The following is a 25,006-nucleotide window of genomic DNA, read 5'->3' as shown; positions in this document are numbered from 1 at the left end:
CATTTTTTAAGAGCCGTCATTTGGTAATTTGACTGATTTTATCTGAAATGCGAAAAGACGGTTACGTTGCTACTTGTATTTCAACTTATTCTAGCCTAGTGTTAATTTTGTCAGCTATTTTCATTTTAGTCTTAGTGCCATGTTAAAATGCCCTTGTTAGTTTTTAGCATACTTAGTCAACCTTATCCTATTTAGTTTTAGTCAAGTTTTAGTCAACTAAAAGTCTCAATATTTTAGTCTATTTTTAGTTCAAGAAAACCTGAAGTATTTTAGTCTAGTTTTAGTCAATTAAAACTAGACATTTTAGCAATAAGATTATTATTAAGTAACCGCACAGTATTAATTTTGGCAGCCATTTTTAATTTAGTCTTAGTCTTACTCAAATGTACATTTTAGTTTAGACAACCTTGTCCTGTTTTTGTTTAGTCAAGTTTAAGTCGATGAAATGTATGAACATTTTAGTCAAGTTTTAGTCAATGAAATCTTAGTCACATTTTCGTCATTCTGTATAATGGTTAAACTGATAAAAAATATTTTTTCTTAAAATTATAATCGTAATGATTGTTGTCATTTGAGAAATTTACTTTTGGCATTTCAGATATTGCACTTTCTCCTGTAAGCACAAATCAATAGAATATGGACAGATATATGGTGTATTTTACCTAATCTAGTGCACTGATTTATTATAGGCTTTTTATTATATAATTTAATACCAAAGACGTATGCAATCTCTCTGTCTACATTATGAAAACAGCTAAAACAAACGAAAAATAGTATAATATTAAAAGCTCTGATTCGGGGATTAGAACTGTTGATATCTGGCAACCGCACTCATGAGCGCTCACGTAGTAGAGGCGTGTAGAGCAGTCCGCAATAACATTTTGTCTCCTTTTTTGATGAAAATAAAAAGAGGTTTTTGGTAAAGTTTTTATCTTTTTGAATACATTTTAGTCTCATCTTATTTCGCTAATGAAATTGCATGTTGATATAGTCATAGTTATCGTTTATTGGCCTTATTATCGTCTCGTCTTAGTCATTGGAAAAAAGCTCGTCAACGAACATTTTTCTTCATAGTCTTCGTTAACGAAATTAATACTATTCTAGCCAACCACTGGTCACTCAGCAAAGAAAGATTGAGAAGGGCAAATAAAATCAGATTTTATCATGTTTTTAAATGCCGTTTAGTTGGTGAAAATATACAAAAAATTTGGTACGAGGGTTGCCACGAAACAAAACTTGCCCAACTGTTACTCAAAACTTTCCCAATCACAATTTTTTTCTGTGGTTTTCCCCTCCATCGAAATCACAAAATGACTTTAACCCTCAGACTACACAACAAGACTAGGCTAGTGTTTTTCAGTCAGTTCTTGCCATCTTTGTGCAATGTGCATCAGACGGTTAGCGAACAGACTGTGGGCGATCTGTGGGCGAGCCGGCAGTCTGTCTGAGGCTGGTGCTATGCTACTACCAACTTGATATAAGGTGTAGGCGGCAGTCACATAGTTTCTAACTGATGTATGTTGGTCCATTGTGGTCTAAATCGCTGAACACCTCAAGTACCATCTAGTGGACCTCATTTTGACCAGGTCAAACTATTTTGGTTAAGCTTATTAGAGCTGCTGGACCACCTTGCTCTTTGGTGTTTTATGAAGTGAATCTGTAAGCACAAATCAATAGAATATGGACAGATATATGGTGTATTTTACCTAATCTAGTGCACTGATTTATTATAGGCTTTTTATTATATAATTTAATACCAAAGACGTATGCAATCTCTCTGTCTACATTATGAAAACAGCTAGAACAAACGAAAAATAGTATAATATTAAAAGCTCTGATTCGGGGATTAGAACTGTTGATATCTGGCAACCACACTCATGAGCGCTCACGTAGTAGAGGCGTGTAGAGCAGTCCGCAATAACATTTTGTCTCCTTTTTTGATGAAAATAAAAAGAGGTTTTTGGTAAAGTTTTTATCTTTTTGAATACATTTTAGTCTCATCTTATTTCGCCAATGAAATTGCATGTTGATATAGTCATAGTTATCGTTTATTGGCCTTATTATCGTCTCGTCTTCGTCTCGTCTTAGTCATTGGAAAAAAGCTCGTCAACAAACATTTTTCTTCATAGTCTTCGTTAACGAAATTAATACTATTCTAGCCAACCACTGGTCACTCAGCACAGAAAGATTGAGAAGGGCAAATAAAATCAGATTTTATCATGTTTTTAAATGCCGTTTAGTTGGTGAAAATATACAAAATAATTAAACTGGGATAAGTATTTTTTTAGCTAAGAACACTGTATATATATATATCTGTCAACTGTATATATATATAAATTAATACTAAAGACTTATGCACTCTCTCTGTCTATATTATGAAAACTGGTAAAACAAATGAAAAATATAACAGTTTAATTCATAATAGTAATTCCAAATTGCCTATGTTTCTCTATTCAAACAACAGCGGTTGTGTAAGTGCATTTATTCAGCGATCACAATCGCAAACAATACAGTCCAGATCTCATGACAGAACACAGACTGGTTGAGTGACACTTTCATTTAGATCGCTAAACTCCAGCTTGTTTGTTGGTGTTTTAGATCATCTGCGGCGGCGGCGTTTTCGCAATGAGCGAGCGTGTGTGCATGGTTGCCAGATTGCTTAAAATAAGCAAAACACCGGGCAGAAAATGTATGCTTGTAACAGCGAAGCTCTGATTCGTGGATTTGAACTATTGATATCTGCCAACCGCACTCATGAGCGCTCACGTAGTAGAGAGCAGTCCAGCAGTCCGCAATAACATTTTGTCTCCTTTTTTGATGAAAATAAAAAGAGGTTTTTGGTAAAGTTTTTATATACATTTTAAATTGCATGTTGATATAGTCATAGTTATCGTTTATTGGCCTTATTATCGTCTCGTCTTAGTCATTGGAAAAAAGCTCGTCAACGAACATTTTTCTTCATAGTCTTCGTTAACGAAATTAATACTATTCTAGCCAACCACTGGTCACTCAGCACAGAAAGATTGAGAAGGGCAAATAAAATCAGATTTTATCATGTTTTTAAATGCCGTTTAGTTGGTGAAAATATACAAAAAATTTGGTACGAGGGTTGCCACGAAACAAAACTTGCCCAACTGTTACTCAAAACTTTCCCAATCACAATTTTTTTCTGTGGTTTTCCCCTCCATCGAAATCACAAAATGACTTTAACACTCAGACTACACAACAAGACTAGGCTAGTGTTTTTCAGTCAGTTCTTGCCATCTTTGTGCAATGTGCATCAGACGGTTAGCGAACAGACTGTGGGCGATCGGTGGGCGAGCCGACAGTCTGTCTGAGGCTGGTGCTATGCTACTACCAACTTGATATAAGGTGTAGGCGGCAGTCACATAGTTTCTAACTGATGTATGTTGGTCCATTGTGGTCTAAATCGCTGAACACCTCAAGTACCATCTAGTGGACCTCATTTTGACCAGGTCAAACTATTTTGGTTAAGCTTATTAGAGCTGCTGTGAAATTGCATGTTGATATAGTCATAGTTATCGTTTATTGGCCTTATTATCGTCTCGTCTTCGTCTCGTCTTAGTCATTGGAAAAAAGCTCGTCAACAAACATTTTTCTTCATAGTCTTCGTTAACGAAATTAATACTATTCTAGCCAACCACTGGTCACTCAGCACAGAAAGATTGAGAAGGGCAAATAAAATCAGATTTTATCATGTTTTTAAATGCCGTTTAGTTGGTGAAAATATACAAAAAATTTGCTACGAGGGTTGCCACGAAACAAAACTTGCCCAACTGTTACTCAAAACTTTCCCAATCACAATTTTTTTCTGTGGTTTTCCCCTCCTTCGAAATCACAAAATTACTTTAACCCTCAGACTACACAACAAGACTAGGCTAGTGTTTTTCAGTCAGTTCTTGCCATCCTTTGAAGCACCTTTATTTTTAAGAGTGTACAGCTCCCACAACATAATGAACAAATGTGAACATTTTTCTGACAACGGATGAAAGAATAGTTTGTATCAACCACATGAGAAAAACAATGAGAGGAATGAATTTCTGTGTCTGTAAATAGTTCGTAAAACTTCACATAACAGAAAACTTTTTTTTACCTTGTTAACCATGTACAAATAGTTGCATAACAATGGAAACAATTATCAGATATTCGTTTTGTTTACAAAGGACATATAATGCTGAAAGAGTCAGGTGGAACATGATTAGGAAATGTTACAAACCAGATTTGAACCTTTGTTGCCTGCGTGAGCACCATAGCTCAACAGATTGACATATGTATGCAAATTTTAAAGCCATGGCTAATGCAACACACATATCCCATTCATGAAACACAAGCAGAAATATGGCTGTGTAAATTCATAAAATCATTCGTACGTTAACTGTCCAAAATTTAACACAAAAATAAATAAATAAATATATATATATATGAAGAGTTTGGTTCCAAAAGGCTATAAATCCATTTTGATTAATTTGAGTAAAAATGTGTTTTCTTTACAAAGAAAGTGGCAAGATGGAAACCACTATTTTCTGTTTCAAGCTTTCACATAGCATCTTTAGGTTATAATGACATAAAAAAAAATCTTATATACAGGCACTGGACTAAAAATTCAACGGGTCATCTTGTTAATGCTATAAATTAATTACAACAATAAAAGAAAATTTTATCATGAACATACAGTACATGAACAACATTATCACATTAAACCACATAAATTGCTAAATGACATTTCCCTTACTTCCAAAAGTGCATTCATCTTTGCCATGTTACATTCATTTAGTTGACTAGTGCTATACGCTCTATTAACCATAAATGTTGTTGACCTCTTGTGGTTAAAGACCCCATAAAACAATATATATATATATATATTAATCCTGTGGCTTTTCAGTCCATGCCCTTTTTTAGCTGTTATGCAAGTGTAGTTCTAAAAGTTTAACAATATTTTTGTTTAGCAGATACACTGAAAGAAATGGTGTAGGATTTACTTTGAAACAACTTTTATTCAGAAAGTGCTAGTAAATAATAAAAAAAGATAATAATTACTTTAACAAATAATTAGTAACTATCCCATTTATATACTACTCAACTTTATTTCCACCTCTAATATAGTATGGCCACTTTGAGGTGAAAATATGAATCATGTAATTCCTAACCGAATGTGATGAGATGAAACATTGTGTGTGAGTTTTCGACATATTAGGCATACAATTAAAAGTGCATGTGTGCATATTTTTAAATATTAGTTGATAATAGTTCAAAATGATTACTTCCCAAATAGAATTAGACCTAGAATTTCCTTCATCTTTCTATTTATTTATGATAGATAGATAGATAGATAGATAGATAGATAGATAGATAGATAGATAGATAGATAGATAACCCAATGTTCAAGACACATTTATGGTTTTGTGCCACCGATCAAAACTTTTTATCTCAAAATAGCACATTTTTTATATCTCATTGTGTGCATATTTTTAAATATTAGTTGATAATAGTTCAAAATGATTACTTCCCAAATAGAATTAGACCTAGAATTTCCTTCATCTTTCTATTTATTTATGATAGATAGATAGATAGATAGATAGATAGATAGATAGATAGATAGATAGATAGATAGATAGATAGATAGATAGATAGATAGATAGATAGATAGATAGATACACACATACATACAACAAGCACCCAATGTTCAAGACACATTTATGGTTTTGTGCCACCGATCAAAACTTTTTATCTCAAAATAGCACATTTTTTATATCTCATGATTCTGAGCTTATATATATATATATATACGTATGTGTGTGTGTGTGTGTGTACTGATTTATATATCCTGGTGGGGACTTAAACCTGACTACACACAGACTCATGGGGACTCGTTTCACAGTGGGGACCTAAATTGTGGTACTACGGGTACAAAAGCTTGTCAGATTCCTGCTAGCTCATATGCTAACGTCCGAGTAACAGCAGGTGGAGAAAGTTTGATGTTTGAGAAGTTCGTTTTGTGAGGTGAATTTAGAGTGGTGAGTCACGATTCATTACAAGTTTGCTCTGATGATAATAATACAAATGCTAACCTGACAATCGTATTCAGAAATTGTTACCATGACCAGGTAAATTATAAATACCAAGTAAATTGTGGCCAAGTTGGAATAATTAGTTCCTTCATTTTATTTAAACCATGGCCCATTTTAACTACAACATGTCCACAAATGAACAACATGACCACAATTTATTACGACAGAACAAATTTGTGAAACATGGCAACAATTAACTAAAACGAGGGAATGAAATGAAATGAAACGTGATCACAAATTGATTAAAACAAGGGAACAAATTGGTTAATTGTGATGATTTACTAATACAAGGGAATGAATTAATGAAACTTGACCACGATTTACTAAAACGAGAACGAATTGGTTAATTGTGATGATTTACTAAAACAATGGAACAAATTAGTGAAACGTGACCATGATTTACTATAACAAACAAAACAAATGAGCGAAACATTGCTCTGATTTACTAAAACAAGGGAACAAATTAGTGAAACTTGGCCACAATTTATCAAAACAAGGGAACGAATTAGTGAAACTTGACCACAATTTACTGAAACAAGGAAACTAATTAGTGAAATGTGGCCATGATTTACTAAAACAAGGAAACAAATTAGTGAAACGTGGTCACGATTTTCTAAAAGGAGGGATTGAATTTACTAAAATTCTGAAACAAATTAGTGAACCATGGCCATGATTTGCTAAACTGAAGGAACAAATTAGTGCAACGTGACCACAATTTACTATAACGATAGAATGAATTAGTGAAACATGACAACAATTTACTAAAATGATGGAACAAATTAGTGCAACGTAATCATGATTTACTAAAACAAAGCAACGAATCAGTGCAACCACAATTTATTAAAATGAGGGAACGAATTTATTAAAATTATTAAACAAATTAGTGAAACATGGACACAATTTACTAAAACAATGGAATGAATTAGTGAAATGTGGCTACAATTTACTAAAATTAGGGAATTAATTGACTAAAATTATGAAACAAAATAATGAAACATGACCATGATTTACTAAAACAAAGCAACAAATTAGTGCAACGTGACCACAATTTACTAAAATGATGGGACGAATTAGTGAAACATGATCATGATTTACTAAAATGATGGAACGAATTTACTAAGATAATGAAACCAATTTGTGCTATGTGACCATGATTTAATAAAACAAGGGAACGAATTAGTACAACATGGTCATGATTTAACTAAAACAGTGGAACTAAGTAGTACAATGTGGCCAAAACAAGGCAATGAATTAGTACAACTTACCATGATTTAACCAAAATGAGGAAACAAGTTAATACAGCCATAACACATGGCAACAAATAATTAAGTTGTGGAAGCAAATTCTTAATTTGTTGTTAATTGTATTGTTTCCATGTACAGGTCTTACAAAGTAAGGAGCAAACATTTCAGATATCTTGTAAATTTCAAACGTTCCTCTCAAACTCCATGCTATTTCATCCATTCATTTACTCATTCATTTGGTAGCAAATACTAGCAAAACCAGCAAGATATTGAAGGTCGTGTGATGGATCCTTAAAAACTGTGAATAAAGCCTTGCATGGAAAAAGAAAATACGACACCAGACTACTTTAAATACAGGTTACATTTTTCCAATGTGTAGGTTCACTAGGTAATTTTGGGTTCTGATGCAAAACCCCAGTTAATTAAGAACCATTGGTTTAACAGCTGCCTACAGCTGCTGTTAATGGAAAACTCATCTTTAAAAGCATTTTATAGTCTAGTAGCTAAACGGCAGGACTGACATTCCAATGATTATCCTTGCATCACACTCTAGCATCTCTAGGCCATTCCCTAAGTGCTCGTCACATTGGAGCGCTTGGGCTGTTCCTGAAGAGATATCTTTGCTGACAGGCTGCCAGCTAGATTTCAGCACGAGCTACCTGACTGGTGAACGAGTAACTATTGCACTACACAGCTATAGGCTGTTTTAGCCCGTGATGGTTTCATAATAATTCAAGTAAAGATGAGAAATTAATTTCACCCTTAGGTTCTGTTTGGGGTTTGAAAGGCCTCAAGCTCTGTTCGACTTTTCCTAATTTTATGAGGATGGATTAAAAACAAGGTTTCAAGGTTCAAGATACATTGCTTCTGTCTGAGTACCACAGGTGTGAAATATTAGTAGTGTTTCCTTAGGCACCTAGCTAGTTACACCCTAGACTGTAAAACATATTTTTCAAAGTTGTAAATAAAACAAAGGTTATTGCTATGTTTTGCAAGAAAATACTATTTCAGTTTTTCTTAATTTAGTGTGTTAATTGCTGTTTCTTTATTCCCACTGTAGAAACTAAATAGCAAATGACTTTAAATAAAACTCCTGAATACTTTAGCAATGGTAAATTTATAATAATTGAGCAATACAGTAATTAGATCATATTTCTTCATGTAAAAATACATTTCTCTCCCCATAAATTAACTCAAAAAGCCTTTCTTAAATATGACAAGCTTCAGTTACGGTCTATTTGGGATTAATTATAAATAATAATACTAATTATTAATTTCTTGTAACATTTATTGTACTATTATTATTTTAAAAAACAGCTTTATTTGTGTTCTGTTTTCATTTTACTTTTAGTTTGTTTTACATATGATTTTTTAGTAATTTTTGTACTTAAGTAACATTTATTGTATTTCCATTTTAAGTTTTAACTGAAGTTTTTAAAGTTGAATTTTTTAATTATCATCTAATATTTTATTCTAATATTTATTACATTATTTCGATTAACAAAAACAATTAAATGTTTTAAGTTATATTTACATATTTTACATATATTCAGTTCATATATAAACAAATAGAAAGAAGGAAGAGAACGTGAAGTAGTACATTGATTTATTTTGATTTTGTATAACAAATAAACTATTTATTTACAAACAAATAAATAAATCTTCCTACACAATTTTCTCCAAACTCAAAAATAGTGGGCACACATTAGGCGCATTTCCATTACCCTTCAAATTGCGCAAATTGAAATTGCGAATTGAAACTACGCCTAATGGAAAAGCGTCAATTTCGCAAAAACGGCTATATATCGCAAAAAAGTTTTTACGCTCGCATGAGGTGGTTTTTTAGGCAATGCGAAAAAGGATTAATTCGCAAACTGCAATGGAAATGGCTTTTTCGCATTTACAGGTCACATGGCGTATGTAAAAAGTCACATGATCATTCTTCAATGTACTATAACCTCCAAGAAACACTTCATACGTGGTCGCGCTCCAGTATAAGGGGCTTTCCCTACTATTAATACTTAGACAATTTACATAGCACACGTCTGCGGTGCAGTGTGGCTCTGATACGGTCACTGAAGCTGATTACGGCCACTCAATGCTTGTGTTTATGTTTTTATACAGTCTATGGTTTATTCCAGCCGTGCCACGCACATTTCTGAAGCGGCTCTCTTTGCTGCTTCTGTAAAGATACATGCATAATCCTCCTTTGAATAAATATAGCCAAAATCTGTCAAAATCCCACCAAAATCTGTTGCCATGACTTATCACGAGAGGCAAAAGGTTACGTTTTAGCCGCATAACATTGGTTAATGGAAACGCCGTCATTTCGCAATACTTTTTTATCGACATTCAGAAAATATCGCCAAAGTTTTGCGCAAATCTGTAATGGAAACGCGCCTACTGTAAACCAGCTTGGCTCATGAATATTAAACAGATGATGTAACTTTTGCCCAGTAGGGATTTGCTGAAAGGCAGTAAAGTGGGTGTTAGCTATAGGAGGATTACCGCTTATCGCTTGTACATTCGTTCAGTCCACTGCTGATGCAACCGGTTGGCACAAGCTTCTTCTTGGTTTTAAAGTCATTGTTTTTCAAAACTAGCTATTTTTTGTTGTCACAACATGGCAAAGTTAAAAGCAACTCTCAAAATATACATTTTTAGAAGTGGGTCTAGTTAATTCACAGATTGTTTTGCCAGGGTGGCATGTTTAGTCTGCTGTGTCCCATAAATAAAAACAAGACACTTCAGATCATCAGGTTGTGTATATGTACACCAACACTCACATACATCAGATCAAAGACAAGCATCTGAATTGCTTTAAGCTTCATGTCGATCCAGAAAGACAACATCGTTTGACTTCAAAAAGGAAAAGGTAAATGAAAAGGAAGGAGTTGTGAGTTTCTCGCCAGGTGCCTGTGGAAAGACAAACTCCCTATATGACTGCAGCTCATGGCAACACTACATTCAATTGTTTTCACAGGTCTTTTTCAAAGAGCACAATAAATCTGTAAGTATGAAGCTTTCCCTGACGAGTGCCTTTCAAATTGTTCCATCAGTGCTGTGAAATGTAGGGGCAATTGCTCGACCCGGCAAAGCACCGCTCGACGCACTTATCAGCAAATGGCAAACAGCGCAAGCAAGCGCAAGCTAAGAGATGCTATCATAACCCCGTGGATACCTGGAAAATGCATTGCACTGTGTGACACGATTTAGATTTGCAGCATTGCATCGCACGGATTAGCTGGCGGGAGGAGTGAAGATGTAAATATGGAATTATCAAGGATAACATTTTCCAGAACGGAAAACCAGTTATTTAAACAAACGGGAAGGTGGAAATTGTTGATTTATTTATTATTTCACCAAAATGTTGCCAATGTGACCACACCTGAATGAGATTTTTAACATTTTTTTTTAAATAAAACGTCTCACTCCTTTGTCATGCTGAGGCTAATTATATGGCTAGCATTTTATGCAACATAAATGTACACAATTAAATAATATATTGATTTGTTTTCAATAATTTGCTAAAATGTCACTGCAATCGAAGGAGAGTTGTAATATTGACATATATATATATATATATTAAGATATAAAGTCTGGGTCTGATAGGTAAAACTAAAAAAATCTAAAATAAAATCTATTTGCAATAATAAATGGTGAATGTATTATTAAAATAACAACAAAAAAACATTACAGTATTAAAAGTTTATGGTCTGAAATATGCATTTTTGTTGTTGTTTTAAAGAAATCAGTACTTTTGATAATCAAGTATGCATTAAATTGGTCAAAAGTGAACATTGTTTACCAAAAAATTGTAATGTCTAAGAAGTAAATAAAATACAATAAAATAAAAAAGTTCAAATAAATACTGTTCTTTTAAACTTTATAGTTATGGCGGGGTTAATAATTAATGATAATTGATAACAATAAGATGTTTATTGGGCAGCAAATCAGCATATTAGACTGATTTCTGAAGGATCATGTGACACTGAAGACTGGAGTAATGATGCTGAAAATCAGCTTTACATCACAGGAATAAATTAAATGTTAAAATATATTCAAATAGAAAACACTTACTTTAAATTACAATAATATTTCATATTGCAGTCTTGGTGAGCAGAAGAATCTTCTTTCAAAACCAGTAAAAACTCTTACTGACCCCAAATGTCTGAATGGTAGTTTATAACAAAAACGCCAGTACAAAATAATTAAAATCAACACAAAGTGCCAGTAGTTGATGAAACACCTCTAAATGTAAAGACACAGCTTCTCAAGAAAAGCGTCAAGAAATTTGACGCTTGAAGAATAAGGTTTAGCACCCCATCATCACAACCGCTGAACCCACATGAAGTCATTGAAAGTCGCACAACACTGAGAGACGCCGGTGTTCCCTAAAAATCATCAGCATAATCGTCTCCAAAACTGATCAATCTTACCAGCAATAGTGGCTCTTTTTGGCAGGATGGTGACGGCACCAACGGCGGCGTCCTCCAGGCCTTGAATAGGGCTGTTCTTGGCTCCCCAGCTATCCGAGCCGATCCACAGGAAATGGCCCACTTGATCGGCTCTTTTGCTAGCGTTAAGGATCCCCCTGCAAACATTCCCACACAGGAAACCATTACCATGACTTCGAAGCCCTCTGTGACTCTTCAACATCGCAGGAGATGTAGGCTTGCGATTGTAATAGCATCCAGATTGAATCGTTATTGTGTATGAAATACAAAAAAAAGCAATTTTCAATGGGTTTGCTTGAATGATATGTTGATGTCATTAATCAATACCCCAAGCGGCTGAGCTTATCCAGCAAACAAGATATAAAGCCCTGAAGTGCACCCTTGAGTTTTATCTAAGTAATAGCTTTCAGGCCAATAGAGTATTGACTTGTTGTCATCGAGAACTTTTATGTTGTTTTTTTTGGAGCTCGAAATGGAGCAATTAATTGCTTGAAATTGAAATTTACTATAGCTCTGTCTTGCGATTTCCGCTTCCTCTTCCTCTCCTGTCAACAGCTTACCGAATGTCTTCGTCGTAAGCGAAAATAATGACCGCCCGGGCATGACGGGTCTCCAGCAGCTGTCGGATAATCTTGTCAAAATCAGCCTGCTTGTGGTCGTGAGGGATCTTCAGGGACTGAGCGATGCAGATTCCACCTACAGAAAGAACAGAAAGAGACCCGTGAGTGAAGCCGGTGACGCCGGGGAAAAAAACTAAACAAAAAACAAAGGATGAACTTTTCTCTAATGTTAGCATACGGTTCCCGTTCGGTTCCATAATGTTGTTGGGAGGTTTTTGTGACAACCTAAAGATGACGTATAAAGAGTGCTCCTTAATGGTTATATTTTGGGTTTTATTTTTTTATAAATATTTTTATTTTTATAATCAAAAACAGAACATTTCAGGGCTTTATTTACTTACAACCTAAAGAGAACCTTTGAGAATGTTATTATTATTATTATTATTAGAATTTATTTATTTGGATTTCATTTTTATAACCTTAATATAATCAATTTTTCTAAACATGAATTAAACTTGCAGGGTTTACTTATTTACAACCTAAATAGAACCTATAAAGATTATTATTATTTATTTACTTATTTACAACCTAAAGATAACCTATACAGAATGTTATTATTTTTATTGTTATTATTATTTATTTATTTGTTTGTTTGTTTGGATTTTATTTTTATAACCTTAATATAATCATTTTTTCTAAACATAAATTACACTCGAAGGGTTTATTTATTTATTTACAACCAAAAGAGAACCTATACAGATTATTATGATTTATTTATTTACAACATAAATAGAACCTATACAGAATGTTATTATTATTATTATTATTATTATTATTATCATCATCATAATTTTCTTTTCTTTCTTCTTAGGTTTTATTTTTACTACCTTATTAGTTGAGATTTTTGTAACCATAAATTAACATTGATTAATATTAAGATTTTTATTTTATTTTATATTCTATCTGTCTGTCTGTCTGTCTATCTAATCAGACACTAACCTTCCCAGAATGTTGCAGGGATTGTTTATTTTATTTTGTATTTATTTTATATTTTGACAACTTAACTTATACAGAACATTCTGTAATGTTTATTTTTTAGGTTGTATTTCTATAATTCTAAAGTAACCTTCATAGAACATTGAAGGGAGTTATTTTTATGGCAACCTAAATATAACCTAGACAGAACATCCTCTAATGCTTATTACATTCTATTTTTTATAACCATAAACCAACCTTTCCAGAATGACAGAAGAAGCTATATATTTATAAATTGGGGCGATGTCTATTTAAGACCCCTGACCTGGAAGAATCTATTTCCTGCAAATATGTGATGAATATCACATAGGAACGTCCTGAACAGCCCTGCCAAGAAAAAGTGTTAGGATTTGTCAAAATCCATCAACAGTTCTTCAGGTTTTGACTCAGATAGAAATGGAATATGTCACTCTTTCCTACCAACCATTTTCAAGACATCCACCCATTAAATATGAATATTCAACATGTTAGACAGGATCGCTCTACTTAGGAACATCAAAATCCAACGCTGTTAGTGAAATACAACTTCATCTTTTTTATAGTTTGCAGGTTGATGACGACTCCACATCTCTCTGGTGATTTATTAGACGGCCAGCGTCGATATCTGAGTCCGTGCCCGCTGCCCTGGAGAGTTGCTTTTATGAGCGTGGCATCAGAAGATCGGAAATGCGATAAAAAAGGACTGACAAACGACGCAAACCCATGGCAGCTGCTTCAGTACGCTGGCTGCTCTGGAAAGAGAGGCGCTGAACTTGGCATCACTCCCTGTTTGTCTCGCTGAAATCCCACAGCCGCGCTCTTGTGTTCCCGTTCACTGCACAGTGTACTTAGCCATGGGAATTTTTCCCATTATCGGGAATATTCACTGGGGAAGCTCACACTGTTCTGCCATTCTGAGATAGACGAATCCCACAGAGCAGAATGAATGTCAGAACAGGGGTTGTTCATTGCGATTCAAATGAATGTGAAAACACATGCTCAAGTGCTAATGCTGTCTAGGTTTCCAATGTTCTGTACAGTTTTGCTCACTAAATTCACCCTTGTATTCCAGACGCTTTGTAAATCAGTTCATGAGAATCATGAAACGATATTAGTGGCTCAGTGACTGATTCGTTAGATTGATTCAGCAAATGTCATTGAGTCATTGAATCAGTCTCGCAGTGTTTCTTTTCAGTCAGCATTTTATTTAGCATTTGATTTCTTATTACAAAATAGGTTATCTTTTTCTCTGTTTTGCACATCAGTTTGTGCGAATCTTAAAAAAGAATAATGACACTGATGGATTCATTGAGTGATTCGTTACATGATTCTACAAACTTGAATCATCCTAAGGAGTATATGATTCTTTTTGACCACCTCACATGAGTCATTTGTTCATGAATCAGACTTTTCAGCCCGATCTCACGGCGATTCATACATATTTTACGAGGTGGCTAATTCGTACGAATTTGTACGACCTCAGTCATACAAATTCATACGATTTTTGCTAAATCGTATGTATTTTACGAGTCGCACAATTCGTTTGAATTTGTACGAATGACCTACAGCAAACCCCGCTCCTAAACCTTTAGACAAATCGAACAAAATCGTACAAATGAGGTCGTAAGAATTAGCCACCTCGTAAAATACGTATGAATTGGTCATGAGATAGCGTTGGACTTTTCTCATTTTGGGGTATGATACTTTTCAATCAGTGCTTTGTTTATCATTTTCCCACCTTTATAATTTATAACTTTACATTAATCCAGACTGCAAACTTACAACTCAGGTAAAACGATAGATCATATTTTAAAATATGATCTATCTATCTTTGTTTTGCAAGTCAGTTTATATGAAACATGAATAAAAATAATGACACATTCATTAGATTCATTAGAATCATTCAAACAAAGTAACTTGGGATGACATGATTCTTTTTGACCAGCAGTTCTAATGAATCATTTGTTCATGAATCAGACTTTAATGGTCTTGTGGTATGTTTCTTTAACAATTTCCTGCCTCTTTAACTCATTAGATTACATTAATTCAGACTACTAACTTTCAACTCAGCTAAAATGAGATTATTTTATTATGAAACATGATTTCTTCATCTTTGTTTTGCAAATCAGCTCATGCTAATCACCAAAGAGAATAATGACACTGACACTGATTCAGTGATTGATTCGGTGGAATGATTTAAACCGACTAACTCGAATGTCCATTATTATTTTTGATCAAATGATTAAAAGAATCTGTTCACATGAGTCATTTGTTCAAACTCAGGTAAAATAAGTTCTTTATTATAAAGTGTGATTTCTTTATCTTTGTTTTGCAAATCAGTTTGTGGGAATCATGAAAAGGAATAATATCACTGACAGATTCAGTGACTGATTTGTTAAAATGATTCAAATGGAAAACTTGGGAGGAACTGATTCTTTTTTTGACCTGAATTGATTAAAAGAAGCACCTCGCATGAGTCATTTGTGCATGAATCAGATTTGACTCATTTTGCAGAATGACTCTTTTCAGTCATTGTTTTATTTGGCATTTCCCTCTCCTTTTACCTCATTACTTTATTTCAGACTTAGGTAAAATGAGACCTTTATAATAAAATATGATTTCTTTATCTTTGTTTTGCAAATCAGTTTATGTGAATCATTAGAAAAGAGAGTGAAGCTGACAGATTCAGTGACTGATTCATTAGAACGATTGACCATTTTACAAATTCAACAATTCAATATGCATAATAAATTCAATCTGGAAAACAAAGTTTAGATGAAAACGGAATATAAATTAGTTATACTGCACTAAAGTCAGTAAGATTTTGATAGTTTGTCATTTCCTGCTGTACTGTACCGTCAGATTAAACCGCTACACCATGAAAGGAAGTCCAAAATTTGAATCTTTCCGGCCTTTCGAGTTGAGTTAATGCGATTTAATTGATTTGTCAACTAATGTTAACTGACCAATTAGGATCTTCCAGAAGCATGTCACCAAATGGCAGGAGTCGCGGTAAATTGACATGGACAGGCCCTGCAGACACCAATTATAATTAAATCCCTCTTAGCCATGGGTTTCAATTCCAACACGCCTCGGAAAATACACAATGCATGCTGACAATGTATGCGGCATGAATCACCAAAGCGGACACAGCCTGTATATTCCCTATACAGCACGCCGAGAAATCTCGGAAATGTAATCCAGCCATTGTTTACGGCGCTCTTTGTCTTTTGTAAAACGCTGTTCACCAATGCTAGCGTTCTACTGAGTCGAGATATTTTGAAGTGTGTTGGTATGTATCATTGTTAAACCACTGCAGGTCTCCGTCACTCATTTCAGTCCTGAAATATACCTATGGACAGTTTCATAACTCAAATTCCTGTTACTATAACATGAACTCTGTTGAAACCCGAATTCAAATGCCTTTATTCGTATGTACATGTGGCAGATGCTCGAATTTAAAGTGATGTACTGCACAGTTCATTCAAGCTCTACATTTGATCAGTATTTGCAGACACGTAACCCTGGCTTCGCAAACGCTGTGTGTTTCTGAGCTAATGTTGAGGGGGGAAAAACTGCAGAATACTTTGAAATGTTATAAACATGGTAAAATGTGTGAAACAGAGCTCTAGTTGGAATAATAATAATAATAATCAATAATAATAATAATAATACATATTTAACATCTATAATGGTTACAGCTGCATTGGGATACAGGACTATTAGTCATTTTAAAGGTGAGCTCAGGTAAAACTCTGCATGCTCTCAGCTCAGAGCTCACCTTAAATTTAAGAGCTGCTGACAGGACAAACTCAAAGAGATACAAGTGAAGAGATCCGATCAAGTAAAAGCAGGTTTAGTAGCAGGACTCTGCCATCTCTCAAGGCCAATACTGTTATTCACATCCATAAAGCCGGATGTCACTCTTCGCTGCTGGAAACGATCACTAACAGACTGCAGTGCCTGACCTGGATCTGATTCCTCATCTCGCACCGTCTGAAATGACCAGTGTAATCCAGGACAAACTGCAAGACGTAATCACTTTCTCAAAGAACTCCCGCTTTCATCCATGTTCACTCAAAGTATTGACCTGATGTGCTTTTACATTTAACAAATAGACAAAATAAAATGTACTGATTATATACCAACTAGGGTTGGGTATCGTTCACATTTTAACCGGTACGGTACCGGTATCGGTACCTGAATTTCGGTGCTGGTACCCAACGGTACCTTTCTTCGGTACTTTACTCTCTGTGTAATTACAAAAACATTTATTTCCATGAAAAAATAAGTCCAAAAGTCTCAATTTCAACATTTTGAACAAAAGTGCCCAACAGACTTTTTCTTTCTTTCTTTTTTTCCCCCCAGAAATTCGTGTTTTAATTTTTCTGAAAATCAAATGAAGGCATTAAACATTTATTGTAAATCAAATGGAAATTAAATCATTTTATTGTTTTATAAATTATTGTTATAAAATGATGGACTTCATCTTTCAGTGACTTTCTATCTTTTTTATTTTACTCCAAAAATATCGACTCTGAGAAATAATTACTGGAGTAAATCCGTGACGACTCTAGTGACCCCATTCTCAACCTATTAAAAATGAAAACCTGTGTAATTGTGAATCATTTATCTACTATATATGTGTTCGGTGGTTGTGGCTTGTTTGTATCAGCTCTTTCCTCGGAAAATGCGAGGCTGCTTTATTTCTCCCAATACGGCAAAGCGGAGTGACCTACAAATGCTTGATTTATGGCTTCCCAGCGCTGTTTTCTGTTCTTTCACAGCATAAATGTAAGACAAGTGAGTTTACATCAACATATTTCCTGATTCGTTCCAAACCGCAACGCTAAAGCCTAAATTTACGCATGTCGTCGCTCGGAGAACAGCATTTTGATGAACAGCCTCTGGTAATTGGCTCTTTGGAGATTGTTGATGCCTCGTCTTTTCATCACGGCGCTTCAACAGCCATCAGAGACACTCAGAGAAATACATGTTTGAGATTCGAGACACTTCCTGTCATTAGGGGGTAATTTATGCTACATATGGAGAGCACTGTTTAAATCAAACAGCAAAACCACGACTGGCATCAAAATGCAATCAGACGCTCGGAAGCAGGTGGATTCACCGCTGAGATGATGGGCGCCGCAAACACTGATTTTAGTACTCAGGATTTAGTTTTTTTTTCCAGATCAAAATATCTAAACACTCTTAAATAATAATAATAATAATAATAATGCATTTTATTTAATGGCACCTTTCAAAACACCCAAGGTCACCTCACAAGCAAGCAAAGATAAAAATAAATGCAAAAATGTATTAAATCATAATACATTTACTTAATCAGAAAACAAGACTTTGCGTTTGTCCTTCTTTAGGTTTGTTTTTATGACCATGTGGGCAGATATTTGCTCTTGTTTTGAACTGAAACTTATTTCATTTTGATATATTTTTCAGAAAACAAGTTTTAATATCTTATCAAAGTTAAGTAAAAAAAAAAAAAAAAGAAAACTATAAATGGGATAAGAAAAAAAATCACATTTTCCTTTTGAAACATTCAGTGTAATCAAACTTTAATATCTTATCACAATTTAGTGAGCTTTTGGCTTGGGATAAGAGAAAACATCTGCCAAAAGTGTAAAAAATAAATCTTGATATCAAAAGGATATGAATTATGATTTTTTTTCTTAACAAAATTTTCCTTCTTACTTAATTCTGATGCATTTTACAGAAAACAAGAATTAATGAGATTTTGCTTAAACAGCGACAGCAACAATAACAAATCTGCCAAAAGAAATAAATTAAAAATGCATTAAACATGGTCAGAAAAATAACTAGAAAATAACAAGATTAGTTTTCTTAAACCATTAGCATTTTTTTTTTCAGAAAACAAGAGATTAGAATTATCAAAATTAAGCAAGTTTTTGCTGAAAACAAAAATAATATCTGCCAAAGAGATAAGAAAATAATTAAATAATTATATGTCATATATATATATATATGTATATATGTATAAAACAAAGTTGGCATGTATATTTGTTAGTTTTAAACATAAATCCATTAACCTGGTTTGTTTGTGTTTTTATTTATTTATTTATTCTGCTTTACTTTTGTTGTTGTTGTTGTTGAAGCAAAAATTCATTATTTTTATCAAATCTGATCAATACAAATTTTTTCATTAAAACAAGAAAACAACATTGTTATCCTTTTTAATTAAGTTTATTAAGGCAGATTTTTTTTTCTTGTTTTAAGCATTAACTTAATTTTGATACATTTTTTGCAGAAAACAAGACTCAAGTATCTTGAATGAAAAATTTGTTTTTTCTTAAAACAAGAAAAAAAAACTACTAATTTAGTATGAAAAATAATCTAATTTTCCTTTGAATTAAGTTTCTTTTTCTGATCACGTTGCATGAACTCACTTAATTTAGATACATTTTTTTAGGTAAATCAGACTTAATATCTTATCAAAATTAAGTGAAAATAACTTAATGCCATTTGAATTAAGGTTTAAGGTCAGTTTCCTTCTCAAATAAATCTTGAGTTTAAGAATTACATTTAATTATAGTAAATCTTTATGTAAGAATGTTTCCAAATTTCTTCTGGAAAAAAAAAAGAATCAAAAATGCTAAGAATGTTTATTTATTTATGTACGTATGTATGTATGCATTTACTTATTTATTTTCAGTGCCGTTTATAGTCCCTATTGATCTTCACTGCATTAAATACATACATAAAACAATTGTCATACAGGTTGAAAACAACATGAAGGTGAGTAAAAGTTGAGAATTTCATTATTTTGGGGTGAACTATCCACTTAATCTTCTTCCAATGGATCAAGGAGCAAGTGTTTGTGTAATGAATCTGTGAGGAACATAATCCAGCATATAAGCGCTATATAGTGTGAGATGGACGACTGACTGAGTTAATAAGCATATCTGTGTGATAGTAGTGAATTGAGGAGATTAAGCCCCAAAAATGAGAGCTAATCTGCTTCATGAATGAGGCTGGCGAACGAGCGACTGGATTTCACTTTACACACATTGATCTCGCTCTAATCCCTCAAAAAAGCCCATTTCCCACTGATCGTATCGCTGCACTGCGGTCCGGTCCGGTCCGCACTGACATTTCTCTTATTTCAGGCTCTTCATGGTTGTGTTACGGTGAGCTTTGATCCAATTAATCTCAGCTATGGCTGGTTTCCACTCAGAAACACTAAAACAATGCTTACTGCTATTGGCTGACATTTAAAGTCATGGGAAATTGTAAAATTGCATGGACATGAACCTACAGAAAAAAGAAAACAAATGATGTTTCTGTATCTCTCTCTCTCTCTCTCTCTCTCATTCTCTCTTTTTAAAAAGCAATAATATGATGGAGACTATATGATTGCATAAAGCAGGGAAAAACCAATGCTAAATGCTAATAAATAAGCAACTAATCATACAATCTTGCACAGTGACATCAGTGAAAATAAACAGAGCAGAAGAACCTTTTTTGTTGTTGATGTCAAAGGATCTGCATCCAATTGAATTCTATGCAAATTAATCAAATAAGTACATTTAACTAAAACAAAATAATTTCAATATTTGTATTTTAAGGCAGTTTTGTTTACTTTAATACAACTATTAATTGCATTGCTGAGTTCTCCACTTAAACATTTCTCCCCCAAATTTTTTTATAAAGACCAAATTAAAAGGAATTGTGCTTAAATGCATAACTTCAATCAATCAATAAATCAATTGATCAATTAATCAATCAATCAATATTTCTTAACTCACTTAAATGCATGTTTAAAAAACTGCACTTCATAATGTCAGATTTTCAAAGTACATTTTATTATTTTTTTTCACCCTTTAAAGAAGTACATTTATTCTGATGTGCTAACATAATGAAGCACATGTAAAGTATTACATTACCATTTTAACCTTTTAATATCTTAAATGTATTAAGTTGCATCTTCATTATTTAGAATATGTAAGTACAAATACATACAACAACATTCAAGTTTCAATATAATTTAAAGTATATTTAATTTACCAATTTGCTTGTCAATACATTCAGCAGTGCACTATAACTATGGTATTAACTATAATTAACTATGAATTAATTATAATTCTACCTATAAATATTTAAGTCGGTCAAAAATCACTTATAAGTTCAGTGAATCACATTTAATATAAATATGTAAGTATAATACATTGTTATTTATTTGCAATTAATAAAAATTTAATTCAGTTCACAATTAAGTAATGTTACATACTTTCAAAGTATGTGTTTTAAAGTATGTGTAAAGTGTTATTTCCATAATTAAAAGTATGCTAAAGTGTACCATATGGGCAACTTACCACAATCTTTCAAACCCCACTTTGTTCGGTGCCAGAAAAATAAAGCTCTGATTAAATAAAGGATTATATATTTATATATTTGTTAGATTTTGCTCCTCTATTTGTGTCAGTAGCTAGTTTTTGTTTGTAACTTGTAGTGTAGATTCATACTTAAAGGGACAGTTCACCCAAAAAAATTAAATGCTTGATCCAACACTTGTTCGAATTTCTTTTTTCTGTTGAGCACAATAGAAGATACTTTGTAGAATGTTGGCAACCCATCAGTTGACGGTAGCAATTGACTTCCATGGTATAGAAAATAATACTATGGAAGTCAATGGCTACCGACAAACTATTCTTCAAAATATCTTATTTTAAAGACCAAAACTGATATAGGTTTGGAACAACACGAGGGTGAGTAAATACTGACAGAACTTTAGTTTCTGGTTAAAGTATCACTTTAAAAGAGCAGCTTGACTGTATTTGAACTACTTCAAATGATAAATGCTCGTAGCTTCAAAGTATCTTCCTCATCACAGTTATAAAGTAAATCTAATTCTATTTTCTTATTGAAAAAAACTTGTGAATGGAGCTGTGCTTCATCAATAAAACGTCCACCGGCAGCTCTTTGTGTGAGGTTACGCCTAAAGGAGTGTGTGGGCTTTGAGGATATTAGACACCGGTCTCATAAAGAACTCTAGTTATTGCCCATCTTGGCACGTTACCCTGCTGACGGCACTCCAAGGATGAATGGCTAAAATCTATCAGTATTATGAATGACAAAATATTGATCTAGGTAATCATTTTTAAGTTAATTAATGTATATTCTCCGGCCAGAGCAATGGCCTGAAATACGACTTCATCCCAGGCCTGCTAAATCTAAAAATTACGTACGGACTGTCAGAACTTACAAGGTCAACCTTGAGATACGGGCTAAACTCTGGCAAGCTTGACTGATCCGGCCACGGTAGCTAACTCGCAACTTCAAGGTTGTAATTAAAATCGGAGGGCAATTCTACTTGCCGCTCGACGCTCTCCATCATACGGCCTTACGAAAAACTCAATATCCGCCGTATGAGCCGGCGCAAATCCAATAAGACGGCCCAACTCTTTCTCATTTGTGTATATTGGTAAGATGGCGTAACCAATCAAGATATCACATCGTCTTAGATGGCCTCGAGTAGCGTGTTATGTTGATTTGTGGCTTTGGGGGAAAGTTGTTTGTATGGGCCAGCAATTAATCTCTATTGAATATGTAACAAAGGCAAATCATTGCGAGGCTGCGGGCAGAGAAACTAAGATCTTTCATCATGCTCTTGTCTTGCATCTTAAGAGGTTGCGGCTCTGGTATCTTCATCACTACCGGCGCAAATTATCCTCTCAAAACTTTGTGATGCTCTGGCTTTGTTCGGTAATACACGGTCTACGTAGACTTTCCATTCGCCGTGCTGACCTAGAAAACAGCTGTGAGCTAACTGTGCCTCAACAAAGGCAATTTGTTACGACATAGTCTGTAGACTTTGTTCCAGTGTGTAAATTTACGTAGTTTGCAATGTCAGACATGATCATCACGTCAATCTATCTTCGTTGAGGCAGCTCGCATCAAGGTGCATGGGGTTATTTGATAGAAACGCAGAGTAGTGGTAGTTGATGAACAAGAGGGGAAGATTATATTTCTGTGAAATGAAATTAAAAGTGATTTATTGTAGCGAAGTTTGGTCTTTTTCTTAACGTTGATAACACTAATAAGTTAGGACTATTAAAGGGATAGTTCAGACAAGAGTTTGAGTTTGTTTCTTCATCAGATTTGGAGAAATGTACACTCTAACAAATGCTGGGTTGTTTCAACCCAATGTTGGGTCAAATATGGAATAACCCAACTGTTGGGTTAAATTTTGGTTACATTTTTAAATTAACTTTTTAACCCAACAGTTGGGTTAGTCCATATTTGACCCAACATTGGGTTGAAACAACCCAGCATTTTTTAGAGTGTAGCATTACATCACTTGCTCACCAATGGATCCGCTGCAGTGAATGGGTGCCGTCAGAATGAGACTCCAAACAGCTGATAAAAACATCACAATAATGCACACCAGTTCATCAATTAACGTCTTGTGAAGCGAAAAGCTGCATGTCTGTATGAAACAAATCCATCATTAAGACTTGATCCAGTGAAAAAGTCGTCTTGTCTGAATAAGGGGAGAAATATGCACAGATCAAGCACCAGTCCATCAATTAACATCTTGTGAAGAGAAAAGCTGCATGTTTTATGACATTTTAAAATCAATTCTGATCAAAATATAATCTAGTCCATAATCTACAATAATGCGATAATTCGTATTACAATAAATCCATCTCCTGTTGTTCTCTCACACCAATTAGTATTTTTTTTGTAACAATGTGTATTAACACTTTTGGACTGTTTTTTGCTTGTTAAAGGTGCATGATCTGCGCATATCTCTCCCCTTATTCAGACAAGACAACTTTTTCACTGGAATTATGGATTTGTTTCATACAAATACAGCTTTTCACTTCACAAGATGTTAACTGATAGACTGGAGTTGCGTGGATTACTTGTGGATTACTGTGATTTTTCTCAGCTGTTTGGACTCCATTCTGACGGCACCCATTCACTGCAGAGCATCCATTGGTGAGCAAGTGATGTAATGCTACATTTTGGGTGAACCATTCCATTAAATGTAATCTTAAGCAAAAGAATAGCCATGTTTTATACTGTACACTATAACATTGAGATTCTTTAACGTTTGGCATTTAAAATTACATATTTGATTTTTATTTTATTTTGACAAAGTGGTATAGAATTTAGATAATTGTTCAGGATTGGAATATACTGTAGTTTCATGCTCAGGAAAAAAAAAGTAAATTTGAAGAGGCAAAAATCACAAAAAAGTAGCAAAAAAGTAACAAACAATCCATCTTAAAAAAAAGGTTTTGTTATGCCATCAACAATGTGAAAATGCATGAAAAAATAATAATTGTCGCAAAAGCATATGTAATTAAGCTGCCCATTTTTAAACAAAATGTTGTGTATAATGTTGTCACAAATTCTGTAACTTTCGCATCCCGCCAAAATTGTAAAATGTCAAGAATAATGACTGAAACTGGTCAGTTTCCATTCTCACAAACAGGCTTCCTTCACACGCAAATAAACCTCATTTTAAGATTCACTGATTTTACAATTGTTGGCAATATTTTTTCACAATTAAAGTCATGCTATTATTTAAGGAAAACAGACAATGAATTGAATTTTATCCTTACAGTCCTAATGTACTGATTAATGTACCTTTTTTTTTT

General features: G+C 33.8%; 1 protein-coding gene across 1 annotated transcript in view; it reads right to left on the bottom strand.

The window, feature by feature from the left end:
* The window catches only part of LOC107592838 (metabotropic glutamate receptor 7-like), a 128,790-nt gene that overhangs the window by 9,652 nt on the left and 94,132 nt on the right, over window positions 1–25,006 (bottom strand). Inside the window, exons 3-4 of the mRNA XM_016282407.1 lie at window positions 12,351–12,486; window positions 11,773–11,927 (exon numbers count right to left, since the gene is read on the bottom strand). Coding sequence (XP_016137893.1) covers window positions 11,773–11,927; window positions 12,351–12,486 — 291 coding nt within the window. The remainder of the gene's footprint in view (window positions 1–11,772; window positions 11,928–12,350; window positions 12,487–25,006) is intronic.

This window comes from Sinocyclocheilus grahami, unplaced genomic scaffold, assembly GCF_001515645.1.
Source record: "Sinocyclocheilus grahami isolate Dianchi unplaced genomic scaffold, SAMN03320097.WGS_v1.1 scaffold159.1, whole genome shotgun sequence".
NCBI classification, from domain to species: Eukaryota; Metazoa; Chordata; class Actinopteri; order Cypriniformes; family Cyprinidae; genus Sinocyclocheilus; species Sinocyclocheilus grahami.
The sequence above is the reverse complement of the archived record's forward strand: the minus strand, read 5'-3'. Positions and strand labels throughout refer to the sequence as shown.